This window comes from Stegodyphus dumicola, chromosome 1, assembly GCF_044657685.1.
Source record: "Stegodyphus dumicola isolate Sdum_Otavi_A_Nest chromosome 1, ASM4465768v1".
NCBI lineage: Eukaryota > Metazoa > Arthropoda > Arachnida > Araneae > Eresidae > Stegodyphus > Stegodyphus dumicola.
The window spans coordinates 50,918,727-50,935,856 of record NC_140768.1 but is presented as its reverse complement, the minus strand read 5'-3'; the positions used below and the strand labels follow the sequence as shown (position 1 = coordinate 50,935,856).

At 31.5% G+C, this 17,130-nt stretch overlaps 1 protein-coding gene and 1 long non-coding RNA gene across 2 annotated transcripts in view; one reads left to right on the top strand and one right to left on the bottom strand.

Moving 5' to 3' along the window:
- LOC146999076 (uncharacterized) overlaps positions 1–17,130 on the bottom strand; it is a 201,910-nt gene that overhangs the window by 111,947 nt on the left and 72,833 nt on the right. The gene's annotated exons all lie outside the window — the stretch shown is intronic.
- Positions 1,733–10,902, top strand: LOC118202175 (uncharacterized). Its single transcript, XM_035374325.2, has 3 exons — positions 1,733–1,737; positions 5,309–5,752; positions 10,686–10,902. The coding sequence occupies exons 1-3, from the start codon at positions 1,733–1,735 to the stop codon at positions 10,774–10,776; spliced, it is 540 nt and encodes a 179-aa protein (XP_035230216.2). The 3' UTR covers positions 10,777–10,902.

The following is a 17,130-nucleotide window of genomic DNA, read 5'->3' as shown; positions in this document are numbered from 1 at the left end:
ATATAAGATCGTTTATTTATGTTTCAACAAAACTGGCAAATAATCAGTTTCCAAAATGTTGCTATTTGTCACAATATAAGATCTTTTGTTTATTTTTTAAATACTTGCTTAACAAAGCGAGCGAGTGAAAACAATACTCGCACTCTATGTTTATTTAGATCTTTGTTTTACTGTTTTAATAATGTATCTTGATAATCTATTAAGTTCTTAAATTTTTCTTTATATGCAGGAGATAGTTATAAATTATGCACTATTATTAATACAATTAATAAATAATATTTTTAACGCCATAAAATTTGATGCAGAATTGCTTGATCTTTTTCTTTTATTTCATCGTATCTCAAAGCTTCCGTCTGACAAGCTGGTTAAATTGATCAGGTGGAAGATTATGAATTATTATTAATTACCTATATATATATACCTTAAGATTTAAAAACTATCCCTAAACGTTATTGTCGCAATCCTCGAATATTAAGCACGGTTGAACAATTTATTGTTTAGTGATGGATCACTTCAGATTAGAAGGTGACGAACTTGTCGTTGTGAGTTATTTTGCAGCAGATTTATAGGATGCAACATTCATAAGTACGAGGAATATCGTAATTAAAGATATCAGTTTCAAACGGTTCTCTCTTTTTTGCTAAAAGTACACACATGCATATAGCATTTAAAAAGTTTAAATCTACGTTCTTTCAAAATCGAAAGCCGAAGAAAATATTCTTATTTCTTAGTCTTCAATGTAGAATACTAGCAAGCCCATGCAACACTTGGCATATACATACAGCTGTTAAATTTCACATCTTTTGGGCTTCATCAATTATCGAGTGCTTTAAACCACTAAATACTGGAAGTTCGACTGGATTCGTTCCCACGAGAACGAGCTGCCTGCATGGTTAGCTTCCCTGACTTTCCTTACGTATAACGCGAGTACAATCCGGTTTAATTCAGAAAGTCCTTCATGAAAGCATCCTTCCGTTTAGGCAGATAGCCCTAGTGTGAAAGTGAACCTTGCCATATTATTCAAGCAGCATAATCTAAACATCGTCATATTTTTGAAATAGACAGTGTTAGAAATTTTACTACAATAGGTTTTACCTGGAAACCTGTTTTATTTACTATATGTAGGGTATAAAATAACAAGTGTCGCCCAGACGGTAAAATGGTTAGGGGAGCCTATGGCAGTACCTAAGGGCTCGAGTTTGAAACCCGGAGAAGGCATGGATGCTTGTAAATGTATAGTGTCTTTGCGGCATGAGGGCACTCTAAACATATGGCGAGCCGAAAGTGCTCTCGTCTGGTGTGGCGGCGAGAGGAGTGGGACCCCCCGGACCACCCCGTTTTCAAAATTGGAGTAGTAAGTTGAAGTCCAACCTCCATGACGCTCTGGCAACCATTCTTCCACGAAATTACATGGACAAGACAGCAACAAGAACAAATAAAATGTGCTACAATATGTTATTAAAAAGCACATATTATTAGCAACAATTTCTGATCTTCATTTGTGCTATATAAAAAAATACCTTTGGAAATAGTAAAACACCACCACAGGTGTTAAATAAACTAGAATATTTCAGTACCTTTGCTGTGGCATACAGCAGGGTGACAACCTGCTTTTAAGAATGAGAAATAGGCAAAAATCCAATTAATTTGGCAATGATTTTAACTGAATTGGCTAACTGCGTTTCCAGGTGTTTTTTAAAACTGGTTTCTCTTCATCATAAGCAAGACTGGTATGAGGTTTGTCTCGAAACACTGTACAGAAACGGTTTTCTTTGTACGAAGCCTTTTTATCTGGAATTAAATTCAGACTGAGTTTGGTTTTCGCGTACTTTTTAAGTTTAATTTTTTATGCATTTTATTAAATTCCTTGACAAAGTTGTCTATCATAAATTTGTACGTAATATTCAGTATTATAAAAATTAATTATTCTCTTTGAATATCACAAAAATCAAGCTTCTAACTTATTTTAATAGGTATCATAAGGAGTGATTCATAGTTTTCAATCTTGTTACATAAATGTAGGCATATTAAATATTAAGCATTTATTTTCATAAATAGCGTAAAATTAAGTATAATCATAGAAATAAGCATAAAAATTAAGCAAAGAAAGCATAGCAATTAATTTTTTAAGGTATATTTTTAACTAATAATTAAGATATTCTAAAGTAATATATATTTTTTAAACTGAATTTCTTACGTTATTATGGAGCAAAATATTTACCTTTCAATAAACCATTTAGTGATAATCACATCAAACTGTCAGAGAGAATTTCTGATTGCTTAAAATATTTTCTAACGTTTGTTTCCTCTAAAATTAATCGAAGTTGACAGCACCAACATTTGTGAATTAATGCCATTTCCTACTTTTCTGAGTTACAAAGCTTTATACAGTGTATGGCAATGGAGTGAAGTTAGAACGAAGCCCAAGCGCCCTAAGGCCCTAAGAATCATAAAATCAGTTCGCTTTAATAACTGTGATCGCCTGGAGTAAACTTTTGTTCCCAGTTCACTTCCCCTGAGAATTACGACCTCTACCTTTAAACCACAAGAAAAAGAAAATAGCTTTAAACTTAACGCGTCATTTAAATTCAGTATTTGCTACTTACTAAGCTTCTACTTAACGCCTTCGCTAAATTAGCTTCCTATATCTAGCTCCAGATGGCGCTGCAGTGACTCGACCACCAGTAGCCCACATCAACAAGAGCACGCGAGAGGTTCTGTCATATCTTCCCAAGTCTCTCTGCGGGCAGCGTATTTATGACACAGAACGCTGTGGACCTCCTGTAGATTAGTTGACTGTCGACAATAACTCATCCTGGGATGCAGCCACTCGGTGCTGGAGTAGTTTATTAATTGTATTTTCTTTGTGACTGTGCTGTTGCTCTTTTCGGGTGAAACAAATCCATCAACTAACTGAATCAACAGTTGGAATCGACTTCATGATACAAAAGCGTTCATTTTTAACTTTGGAGATATGTGGATATACTAAATTTATATTATAATAGTTAAAGAGATTTAAATAATATTATCTGAAATTTAAACAATGACTTCCTAACTATTTAACGCTAACTCAAATGGTACTTTGAGTCATCTACATAATTTATAGATATGTGGCTTTTCCTTTTTTGGTTTAGAAATATCGTGGTAAATTGATTTCACGGAATATTACTTTCGAATATGTAATACAGAATATATTGGCAACAAATATATGGGTAAGTCTGGATTTAATACGGAAAATTCTGCAAATTGATGATACGCAAAAATATATTTACAGCCTTAATCTAGTGTACCATACGATAAAAAAAATATTGACTGCATTAAAATAAATATTTAAACTTATAGTTTGGAACAATGTTAAAATATCACCATTTTTTTAATATCTGGTGCTTTATGAAGTTTTTCACAGGAATTAATTATAATTTTTTTTTACAACTAGTCAACCGAGTCTAACGTTAGCAGCAATATTTCATTGACATTTTGAAATTTTTGGTCCATAGATATAAATTTAAACTTCTTTCTTTTTAGAAAGTTTTTGTTAAAAATAGAACTCACTATATAAGAGGAAATTTTACTAAAACTGTGTAGCATGTTTTTTTTGTCTGATCCTAATTCAGTCAATAAAGCAGAAAAAACAGATGATTTTCTAAAGTAAATTTGCAAATAATGTAACTAAATATCTAATTTTTTTTACATTACGTATTTTAACAGATCTAAGTAATTATACTTTATTAATAATTAATTTTACCTCTCGATAGCCTAGTTCCTTATATAAAATGCTGGTTCTTTATACTGGTTCCTTCCATGCATCTTTATCTTAAGGTGGAAAAAAAATAAAACGAATTTATAATGCTTGAAAATGATTTAGGTAAAAGCATGTAGTATAATTCTAATTATTTAAAGTTTTGCCCAGAAAACAAAATTTTAGTAAATATACTTAATCAAAAAATAAAAATAATAATAATAATAAAAAAAAAAAGCTTCGGAAAAAATTCTGTATTTTAATGGAAAGTAAAAGCTCCAACCAATATTTCATACAGAAATAAATTTTTATCTTATAAAAGTCAGAATACCTGCAGTTTCCGATTCAAACAAAACGCGCGCTACATATCCAGCACACTCATTTTTTAATTCAAAATTTTCACTCCAGAAGCAGCAAAATTGCAACCCTGACTTGTTTTAAACTGTATACAGAAATAACTGCAACCGTAATCACGGAATTACATGTGGAAAGAAATATAAGCGAATTTGTAAGTATAACTGGTACCGAAAATTAGGATGTGTAATTTTGCTTAAAATTCTCTGCTTTTAAAAAGCTGAAGATGTTTAAAATGAATTGAATTATTTCACCATTAAATAGAAGAATTCTGTGAATAAGTCATAAATCGTCTTCAGAAATGTACAACTGTTAGACAAGTAACCCTTTTCGCATAAAGTTTGTGCAATATTTGATAATAAATTATTACTTATTTTCTGTATTCTTCCGATAGGAATATTAGTGAAAGAAAAATATTTTATTGGAAAAATTCAAAATGTTAATATTATCTTCGTAGCTATACATAAGTGAAGTTATTGTGTTAAATTTAATGTTTCTGAAATTAGAAAACACTATTGGCTAATGTTATTGACTGAATCCTCTCAAATAATTCTTAGGCATTTTTATGCTTTCATATTTATCAACAGTAATATTGTGTTGAGTGAAATTTAATGAATGTTGAACTAGATAAATAAAACTAGAGAAGTTCGGTTATCTTGCAGTTAAAAACTTAATACATTTTCAAAGTTTATTAAATTTCAAAATATCCGAAGGAACACAAATTTGTGTTTAAAGTATAGTTTATTGAATGAAAGTAACTGATATCTATATAACAAGGATTTGAAAATCCTTTTTAATAATTATAGCACTGGAGTAATTACAAGGATTATCTGCTTAAAGCTGATAAATCTGCATGCTTTTTTCATTTTCGTATTAGTGAATCTGACATTACATCAGTAGTTTCTAATTACAAATATTATATCAACTCAATTAGAAGTGTGTATAATTAGAAATGACTGTGACAGAAAGTTTTTAATTAACTTATCGCAAATCTTAACGCCCACTTGTTGGAAAGGGACAGTAAAATAAATTTAGAGTGCTGATTCCATATTTTTAAATGGATTATGCTCTGTTGGATCCACAAGTGAAATGGATAACCCAAGCTAGAGTGATAAAGTGGCACTGTTTTAATTTATCAGAAACTAACATTAAAAGCAGTATAGTAATACTGAATTGATGCTCCAGAAATCCTGATCGAGCCGCTAGTGTCTGAAGATCAAAAGTCGTGGCTTTGATCAGTGAGTACCGCAAGAAGAGGTACCGGAGTGTGTGGTTTGAGGAGTATGGATCTGAGGCCAGTAAGGCAGAGTCAAAGCAACCTCTCCCTAATACCAATTCCCGTCACAACCACGCCAACAACAACGGTGCAGCCGCTTCTCTTCTGGAAAATCTCCATCTAGCAGCCAAAGAAGCTCTACAAGTCAGTCCAGATTCGTGCAAAACGGCTGCAATTCCGCTCGAGCTCAGCCGGCTAGAGTCCGGCGGGCTGCGTCACAGTTCCCGCAATCCTCCGGCTCAATCGTCCCGGACCAGCCTCCTTGGAAAGCCCATCAAGTCAGGCCGCCACAGAGGGCCTCGTTACAGGAAGTCCCAAGCCCTGGTTTACAACTTTCTGGAGAGGCCCCGGGGCTTCAAATCCGTGACCTACCACGTCCTACTGTGAGTAAATTTTTTTTCCTTTTCTTTTCTTCCATCTTGAGCATTTTGTTTATTTTGCAACAGTTGCCGCTGATTTACAACGCTGGCAAGGATGTAGCAGCTTCGCGTTCCAAAATAGAATGCGGAAAGAGAAGAGAGGGGTGGATGGAGGGTACCACGCCGAGGTGGCGGTGGGAATTTTGGGGAGTTTTTCGTTCTTGCCTGGGAAAGAAGGTAACTTCACTATTTGCGTGTAACAAGGGATCATCAGATGTCATCCTAAAAATGCCAGACATGTTCTCATTTGACGATTTTCTCAATGAAAGTTGGCATCTTTTCGGTTCGTTTTCCTTGATACATATACATGTTACCAGAGATAATTTTTCATCTTTAGCGTTTCGAAACAGTTCCGGCCGAAAAACCATAAAAATATCATTAAAAACATAACGATCTGCATAAAAGTATTCTATTTATTCTCTGTTTTTTTAACTGAATGCTTAGTGATTTACAAATACTGCATCACATAATTTCATGTGCTAGGGATAACAGGTATCGCGTTTTGTGTACCAGGTATTTTATAAGGCTCGATATTAAGTAAATTTAAGAAATATATATATTTATTCAGCACTGAAATCCTAAACAAAACGGCCACGCTTATTTGAAAAATCATACAATAAAGTATTGCATTAATTACTCAATACTGAAGAAGCTTTGCAGTACACAGTTTATTTTATTACATACGAATAAATGTTGGACAGTGTAATATCAGTGGTAAAGTGATATATGAAAATTTACGTTAGTTAGTTTGGAACTTTAGAGGATGAATAGCCAGTTTGTATTGAAGTATAATGAGTCATTAAAATAATTAAACTTTAATCATTATTGTCGGAATAATAACTTGCCACTGTTGTCTTAGAGACGCTGGGATAAGTTATGCGGAATTTTAGTTTTGTATAAAATGTAATCAAACTGACAGTATTTATGAATTTACTTTTTGTTCCCTTCGGCTATAAAATTCCTACAGAATAAAACAGTGAGCTATGTATTTCAAATACAAGGGCACCAAATTTACTGTGTCTCTAGCAAGCAGTGATAACGTCATTATCTGAGATGTTGCTATAATCTTACTAGTTGATTATTTTGTTTACCTAGGTACGATGTTTGCTTACATATGATTATTTTAATTCAGCACAGAACAGGTAAAGATACATTTATATATTTGCTTTTAAAGCATATGCAAATAAAAAATAAACATTAATTTCGTTGTTCACTTGAAACAGAAAGGGCATATGTGCTTAGGAAATTACGGAATTAATTTATAGTTTAATTTTACCTAAAAACTGAGGGTGTTCTTTATTTTGCTTAACAGAAACAAGTAGTTCTTAATTTTCTTTTTTTAATATTTGTTGAAGTAAAATACTAAACCATTTCAATATTCCAAATATTTTATTATTTGGATGGCTTGGGGTCTCAGTTAATCAAGGTAACTGGAATTGCTTTAATTATTTCTAATAATAAACGTTATGATGCCAGTGTGCATTCTTGCATCAAAGTACTATGTGTACGAAAGTTACAATTATAATAACTACTGCAAATTGTTTAATGTCTTGCCATTTGTTATCCAGGACAGAATATTACACAGTATTCATTGCAACAGACTTCAAATGCATATAGACTACAAATATAGACTACAAATAAATGCATATAGACTATAGGGCACTGTAGTAAAGTATCATACATTAGTAAGTCTTTATCGAAGTATTTTGGATTACGTTTAAATTTCAACCATTTTTTTTTTCAGAAATTAGGTACCGTATAGAATTTTAGTTTTTGTAAAGATATTTAATCCGTTCAGTTTACAATTTATTTATGTGAGAATTGATACAAGTTTCCAAAAAAGCTTGAATCCGCAGTTCATTTCATAATATCAACATTTAATATTATAAGGATAATTGGTACAGTTTTGTTATCAGAAGCGGATCCAAAAATGCATGGATGTATGAATGCATCCATGTATGTATGGATGTGTTCATGTATACATGTATATGTATTATGTACATGCATATGTATATGTACATACATGTATATATACATGTATATGTACATACATATGTATTTTGTGTGTGTACACACATATATCCGCACATACATACATACATATGTACATACATATATACACTTATGAATCCGGTCCTGATAAAAGAAGAATACCCGATAAGTTTATATCCTAGTTAAGAATGGCTTTTTTCTGTTCATAGACTTCATACAGAAAAGTTTCTTAACAAGTTTTGTAACGTAAAATAGATGATTTTTGTGTTTGGGATATGAATAAAGATGCATTATTCGTTTGAAATAATCTTCTAAAAATTCATTTGAAATAGATCAGTTTGATTTATAATTTAGGAAAAACAATAATTTATGCTTTATTAAAAATAGCATAAATTTATATTTTAGTAAAAATAGTAATTAGTGAAATTATGATTTATGTTTATTTGAAGAACAACGGATTGAGAATGTTTGAACAACTAGGTTTTGACGCCAATCGTCTAATTCTTTTCTAAAATTTAAAATAAAACGACTAAATATTTCGAATTAGAACATGAAATATTTAATAATTATTCAGCAAGTTTCCTTTGTACTGATAATTTACTAAGTAATTTATTCCTCAACTTAAATTGCTTATTAATTTTTCTGTGATGAAGCAGATATTAGTTCTGTCTAATACTTGTTCATTTATGCATCGTTTATGAAATTAGGTAAATTGCTTACTTCAAAAGTAATTTTAAAGCTATTTGTAACAACATTTAATTAAACAAGCTGTAGCTTTTCTCTGTGAAGAGACTTATTCTTATTAGTTTTAATAAGCATCTTAACTGCCTGGAAATGGTATATAACATTTTTATCATTTGTTGAAGCTTACACTTGAAAAACTAAATAATGTTTCCCCTTTAATCGAAATGAACAAGTTTACATGAAGTAGACATTTAGAAAGTCAATTCAATTACTGCTGATTTAAATATCATCTAGTCCAGCGATTCTCAACCGGTGGTACATGTACCACTGGTGGTAGGCAAAAGAAAAATAGGTGGCACGCAAAGGAACAAAGTATGTAAAAAGCATTTGTAATGATTAAATTAAAAAAAATCTCGTGAAGTAAAAGAACAATTGATAGAAAGTTTCTGTGATTGAATTCGTACCACAGATTTCCAAAATAACACACTTGTTAACTTTCGGCTGAACCGGAAAAAAGAATTTAAAGGCATTTCAAATAAAGCTATTTATCCTAAATGCGAAAATTAAATAAAGCTTAAATTTTTATTCCCTTTTTGCACAACCTATTTGTGCGAATAAGGATTTTCTTCCATGTTATATTTGAAGAAAAAATGCAAAACAAAATTAAAAGTGGATTTTAATTTACGGTTAAAGCTAAATGAAAAATAACCAAACATAAAGAAACTGATCTCTCTTAAACAGGCCCAAATTTTATAATAAATTTTAGAATTAAATATTATAACTTAAATTTTGATAACTAAAACGGCAACCAATTTTTAATCTAATATTTTTTAATGTGAGCATATTTAATATAAATAGCCAACAGGTTGTGCAAATAGCAATATATATATTTTAATATTTCTATTGAGAAATTGAAAAATAATCACCGTAAAATGTCGTAGTGGTACTAAAGTTTATCAATTTTTGTTTAGATGATTCGCGTCAGTTAAAAGGTTGAGAACCGCTGATCTAGTCAATTAAAAAACAATTGCCATCCTTGGAAAGTTAAATATGTACCGAGTAAAAAACAACAGTTCATCTCAAGTTAGATTTAATGTATTTATAAGCATAACCTAACTTCTGTTCCGAAGTATAAAACAGAGGAGAATTATTTGAATGATAATGATATATGTGATTGATGATTTGCTGCACTGCCATTGAAGCCCGGACACCTTGCTTGAATACAGAAAGCTGTTCATTCGAGTCTCTTTCAGTACAGCACGTGATGACATAAAGTAGGTACATAGTCGTAAATACTGGGGATTCAAAACATCCAATCATATTTTTTCAGCCACACTATTTAAGGTATAAGGAATTTTCAATAGCTAATTTTATAGACATTTTATTGGAGCCAAAAAATTTTAACTTTAGAATATGATATATTTTAATTTTAGATATGGATCTATGGATTGTTAGAAATTTTTACTAAATAGTCATAAATTTTATGATGCAGGGCATTTATCCATATATATTATATAAAGAAATCTTCTCGCATTAAAAGGAATTCGTTGGTAACGAAAAACTGCATCTTCTACTACGTAATAATGCTTAGAATTGCCTTTAATGTAAAGATTTTTAAAAATCGCCCCATTTCAATAATTAGGAACGAAAATCATTCACTAACTTCAAATTAAGTCATTAAATTTATGACGATTTATTGAACTAGGACTAAATTAGTGTAACTGTTTTTATTATTATTAAGCTGGTTTTAATAATCAGATATATTTGTCATAAAATTTCAAACTTTAACCGACTTTCAGTAAAAAATCAGCCCAAAATATGACCAATTACTTACAATTAAAGAGCATCATGAAGATTTTTAAAATTATGTGGTATATATTTGCATATTATTCTGATATAAATGTTTGCAAATTTCCTATTTTCTTCAAAATTAACTAACTTGTATGGTACGAGTTTCAGGATAACAAAAATAAAATTTTACTTATTGAATTTTTTTAGTTACCATTTTTTTTTCTGTTTTCGTTACATATCGGTTATACCGACTCACATTTTCTCGCCAGCAATCTTTCTAGCGCCAAGATCGTTTTGGCGACTAAACGTTTCTAGTCACGTTTCGGTAACCTTTATCTACTGTTGAGACGAATATTCTTTCCAGTAACTTGTAAATATTACTGAGCTTTCGCCACGTTGCCAGTATAATTACCTTCATTATTTTTTGCAGTTCTATTCCATTTTCAAGTACTACTGGTTTCCCAGAACAACGCTCGCTTGTATCGCGGCAAATGCCACCTACAATCAATTGCTTGGATTAAAGTCTTCCAGCATAGTTTTTATCTTTTGAACAGTTAGATGTAAAAGTAAAAAAAAACAATGTAAGTTCATAAGCTAATTCGTTTTCGTATTTTATCTTTTGTACAATATTTAATTTGTGTGAAATAAACGCGAATTTTCTCAGCTCTGTTACTGATATTTACCCTTGATGTTTATTTTTGATATTTTAGTTCTTGGCTGTAATAACTATCGCCAAGGAAATATGAGCTTTGATAGCAGATAAGTATTTTGTTTACATCTAAATTCGATATCGACGTACACGGATTAATATTTTTTGCAACAAAAGATGCATATTTCCCGTGGTGCACGTAACAATGAAAGTACATGCGGTATTTTTACGATCGAATTATTACAAAGTGATAACTCAATTACTCCAGATGCGTTCCCAGAAAAATGTATATAAATGCTGTTAACTCTATACAATGATTTTGCAATGGGTTTGGCGTTGCGCTATGGATATCGCACCGGTTACTGATATTTATTATTCTATGTAGTAAAGGGAACTAAATAACTTACGAATTATTATTGTTTAATTTGTTACATGGGATTACTCTATTTTAGTTCGACCAGTTTAACGTTCACCGCTGCAGTCAGAATAATGGCTTGTTTTTATCATGATACGGTTTCAAAGAAACTGACATGCATTATATCAAATGAATTTTTTTGTCAAATAAAATCAATCTGGCAATACTATTAAAACGATATATTTCTTGCTTATCTTGTGATATTCTTTAAACATAAGAATGGGTTATGTATTAGAATTCACCGTTCGATCAGATAGATATCATATTCGCATAGGCAGTATATTATGTTAATTTGGTATAGCATAATTTGAGGGTTTTGATGCAGTTTTAATACTTATAGTAAAAGTGCACAGTTTAAGACAAAAGAAGATGCCGATAGTCATTTTATAAAAGCTTCGAAGAAAATAAATGTATATAATTAGAGAAAATTAGGCGTACATGGAATCGCAGGTCTTGTTCGGGAAGAAAAAGAAAAGTTTGCAAAAACTGCATTGGCGACCTATGCTACACTAGGACGAAGGAGAAAATAAAATTTGGAGCCTTTTTTCATTAGGGGACAGCATGCTGCAGATAATTATATACAGAGATACATATACGCGCCAACGTTGCCTATTATTGGCATCATTAAATTAAATGCATCGTTCTTCTTATTTCTTATAACGGTGTTCTTGTTTTCAAAATAAGTGTTTTTAATAAAGCGTTTTTAAAGTTTCTCTCAGTCAGTTTCGTTGTTTGTTTGTAATCTAACCTAAGAGATGCATTTATTATATTTAGAACAATTTTGCTTGCTCGAAATGAGCTGATCATAAAGTACGTTTTTTCCTGACGTATAAAAATGGCGCATATCTTGGTTTCCAGTTTTCCTACGGAAAGCTCTTTGGTGCGTGTTATTTGTTCTGTAGTGCAAAAGAGCCCATTTTTGCCTAACAAGTGCTCAATTAACAATAAACAAATGCAAGGTTAAAATATGAGTAATCTAGTGCTATATAAATTGCGGAAATATATGACTATTTTTCATTCGATATATTTTGTGTGAAGTACATAATTATTAAGTTTTCAAAACTAGGTTTATTAGGGTGGGCCAAAGGAACACTTTTTTCTATTGCTATACCTCGGAAAAAGTGCCCATTGCTTAGCTATGCAAAATGAAATAAAATGTTTTCATGTAAAAATATAGCTTCCATTCGCGCATGGCACTCAGTTTTGAAAAATGTCTAAATTTTGCTGTTTTTCGTCAGTTTTTTATAATTAATAAATTCATTACTAGCGAAATGCAGTTGTTCCTAATATAAATTTGGGGGTATGAGGAGCACAAATGTTAAAGACCTGGAATATTTATTATTTGCGCAAAAGCTAAAAAAGCACAACTTTTTGTAAAAATAGCAGTAGTTTCCAATTTCTGATAATTTTACTTTTTCATTTTTCGTATATAAACGGCAAAAATATTTATCATTTTTGTAATTTTGTTACCCAAAAGAGCCTTAAAGTTTTTTTCTAAAATTCTGCCATAATGCATCTTGATGGGAGGATCATTCTAATCAAATCATCTCTTGCCTCAGCGCCGTACGCCTCTTAAGAAGCTCCGTTCACAAGTTTGTCATACTGTTTTAGAGCATTGGTGTGATAAGGAAAGCTTTAGAAATCCAGTTGAAGCGATGTCTCGCTCTTTAATAGATTTTTGATGTCCTCATCTGTAATATTCCTTAATAGTGGAGGAGCAGAGATATTGCAACTGTTCCATAAAGTCACGTTGCCTCGAAGTTGAGTTTTGGCATGGTAAAGTTTCGAATAGCCTTCTGAGTCTATCTTCTTTAGAATGTGATCGAGCGTTCAACAATCTGCTCACCCTAGTTCTCTGATTAGTCTTCTTTCATCCACAATCATTGCAAAGATCAAATTTTCGCGATGGGCAAAGAATGAATCCCAGTGAGAGAAAAAAATGAATTCCGTTGAATAACTAGGTTGATGACTTGCAACCAATTTGGCGTTAAATATCGTGACGTTGTGATGATTTAAAAAAACCATTATTGGATCGTGTGTGAAATTTGAGCTAATTTTTATTTTGAAACCGAGAAGCATATAGCAATTCAAAATAAAATATATCAAATACCTAGTTTTGATTTAATGACTTCTTGCGAGTGAAAGTAGTCCAAGATCATGAGCTTCTAAATCTTCTAAAATTGTATATGACAGCAGAAATTTCAAGTAAATAAAATTGGCCCTTGCTCAACATTTTTCTGCCAACTTTGAGGAATGAAGAATTCAAGTTAAACGCGTGCAAGTGGAAGTTTTTCATAACCAGTGAGTTTATTTCCGATCGGTCCAACAAAGGATTTGGACTCTGTGCTTACGTCATCCTAGCGATGAAATAGGTGACGGAATTGCATTTCATTAAAGTGTAGGAGGTATATAGCCCACTATAGTGGTCTTCCAACCAGACCAGCAGTTCGATCAGGTGGATAACATCATTTTCAAACTAGGATCAATTACAATTCCATTGTTGGCTGTCACATTAAATTCTTCAAGAGAAATCTTATGTGTAGTCAAATGTGATATTATGGTAGATATTATTTAGCAAGTCGTGTAAGAAATAGAAATATGGCCGATGTATTTTGATTCCGGTTCTTGTATGAGGAAATAATGGTCTTTTTTTAGTTCTTCGAAAACTCTTTGAATTAATTTTTTTAACTATAATGAGTTTTTCCTCTTTATTTTTGTCAACAATGTGAGAATTATCTGAATCATTGTCAGTCACTGTTTTAAAAGGTTTGCAGTAAAAATTACGATGTATTGCTATTTTTACCCAAAACTGCGTTTTTGGAGTTTGTGCGCGGAAGATAAATAATTTAAGATTACAGATTTTAAATCATTTTCGTGTTCCTCATGTCCAAGAATTTACATTAAGACCTTTAAAATCTAGATAGCAATTCTTTTATTGACAAAAAGCATCAACATTTCGCCTCTTTTCAGAATTCTGAGTCCAATCCCAGAACGGAAGATTGAATTTTATTTGAAGATTTTTTTTTCATTTTGCATAGCTAGGTGTTAGGCAATGTTTCTGGGGTATAGCGGTAGAAAAATAAGAAAAAAGTGTTTTTTTCGGCCTTCTCTAGTGATGTTGCATTTTTTTTGGATGGCTTAAGTATGGAGTATTTATGCAAAATGACAAAATGTTTCTACCTTTGCAGTTTTCTAATACGAGAAATCTGTCATTCTCACCAAGATCGGCATGCATGATCATACTTGTTTCCATATTTGTCCTATAGAAATCCATTTTGTATTAAACTATGAGCAGAAGCGCAATCTTAGGGGTTGTCGAATTCTTTACATTTATTATTAAAACAAAAAATGGCGCTTTATGGCTTGCATATATTCTTGCTCAGAGGGTCATGAAAAAGATGGGTGAAAATTTTAAAAATGATTAAAGCAATAATTACTGCTGATATTTTTTTATTGCTATCTCATTAATATTATTTCTGATGTATTTTCATTGGCATGTTACGAAATTCAAATTTTTCTTTCTGTTTGGACGGTATAAGCTTTCCTTTTCATCGAGAAGTTGGCAAAGCAAAATCATTCACATTTAAGACTGCCACCATTATTGCATCAGTTAAGTTTATTCATATTCCATTTCTTTCATTTATATCAACTAAAATAACACGCCAATGAACAGATGTTGAGGTTACTAAAGTAATAATAATCAGCGTAAATTTACAGGGCTAGTTGCTCAATTTATCTTTAGTAATTCCCATCCTTCCCCTACAAAATTTTACTATTAATTATAATTTCATATGTCATTTAGCGGAACTTATTAACATAATATAATTAATCTTCCCTCCCTTCTTCTAAAAAACCACAGTTTTTCCGTTATTAAAAAATCTCGATAATGTAAAATGTTAAAGTCTGCTTAGTGTTTCATTAATGTGGTAGCTATAACTTTTAAACATGTCTTAAAAATATTTCAGATTTTAAAACAAATTCCAATACTTTCTGATTATCTGCAGCTCCAACCGAAAAGATTCAAAAAATCATTCAGGAGAAAAAGTAATATGTAATCAAAATAGTTATGTGGCAGCCCAAGGATATAGCCTGAAAGTATTTATGTAGCAACCCAAATATGCGCGTATCCCATCTCTGTTTTAATTCACCGTAGTGTACAAAGCGGAAAGTTGTACGCGGCAGTGTTTGTGCAACTCTCTGATCGCTCCGTGTACATGGGAGAAAACGACAGAGCAAAACAAGATTTCTTGAAAAAGGGTAAATGTTTAATTATTGAAGTTTCTTGTTTTCCATTGATTTTATTTATTGATTGCTTTTGTATGGAAATCTTGCCACCTATATGAAAATGATTTTTGCCTTTCGTCTATAGATGTAGCAAAAGATTTGTTACTAACGAGTCCGCGAATGCTCTCCAAAGTCGCCAACGAGTTCGCGACTTTCCTATGCGAGACATGGATAATCAGAAAGTACCCATATTTCTAGTTGAAAATGTGTTGCAAAAACTTTGTATCCAATAAATAATATATATGAATTTATATATTATTTATTGGAATGGTAAAGCAAAGAGTTAACGTATTAATAATTTGTAAATTTGTATGAAATTATTATTTAGTTTTTTAAAAAATAATAGGGAAGTAAATAGTTAACGAAATAATAATAATAATAAAAAGAGTTAACCTATCATTTACTTGAAAGTAAAAATGTTTCATACATACGAAATGATGTGTATGAAATTTACATTGAAATGCTTTTCCTATATTTTGACGAAAATAACATCATTCTGTTTTATACGAAATTTAACTAGTTTCTTAAAAATAAATTGCGATAGTAAAATTTTAATACATTTGAAGCAGATTTCATTTGTTCCTCTTTTTAACTTAAGTACTGTTAGGGAAATCTTCGGCGGTTTTCTTTTCAAAGTAATCGGTTTCTAAGCATAGGATAAAAGCTTCAAAGTAATCGGTTTCTAAGCATAGGATAAAAGCTTCAAAGTAATCGGTTTCTAAGCATAGGATAAAAGCTTCAAAGTAATCGGTTTCTAAGCATAGGATAAAAGCTTCAAAGTAATCGGTTTCTAAGCATAGGATAAAAGCTTCAAAGTAATCGGTTTCTAAGCATAGGATAATAGCAGTATCCTTTGATATTTGTCATTTAAATACTGATACTGAGCATAAAACTATCCACAAAAAGTACAGTTTAAGCCTATTTAATTTAATCATTGAAATTCATGTATCATAAAAAGTGTTTTCGAGGTAAAGCGGTCTGGTTTATGATGGCAGTTGCTATACGTATATAAACACAGCAGGCTATGCCCTGAAATATTTTTATTGCATTTAAGATAATAGGTAAAAGATACTCTGAAAAGCATTAAGTGTCACCTCGCAGTAAAAGTGAAAGATACTCCTAATGAAAGATGATGCTATCGTATTTTGTCATATTTTGGGTCTGGGAGGGAAGGCAGCTCCGGCATGTCTTTCGTCATCTCTTCTCCTTTTCTTTTGCGGAACCTTTGAAATAGTCGTCATTTTTGTAACCGCTACATAAACATTTCGAATGATTGACCATATATTTACATACCTTATTTATCACAATTTTTTGAGTACTCGTAGCTCATTTTTTTTAACCCTGGAATTCTGGAAATTCCGAAACACTGCTATAGGTATACATTGCTGTTACCTATAGAAGTAGTATAAAACTCCAGTATTTCACGGCACCCACTTTTGTTTCCCAAGATGATAAATTTTACTCGGGAATGTATGCATTTTAAAAAGCTTTTTCCGAGTTATTGGACACTGATACAATTTACTGTGG

What these genes read in the sequence shown, in the direction of transcription:
- LOC118202175 (XM_035374325.2), top strand. An exon ending in GTGACCTACCACGTCCTACT is followed by an intron (nt 5,753 to 10,685) that starts GTGAGTAAATTT and finishes TATTTTTTGCAG; the next exon opens with TTCTATTCCATTTTCAAGTA.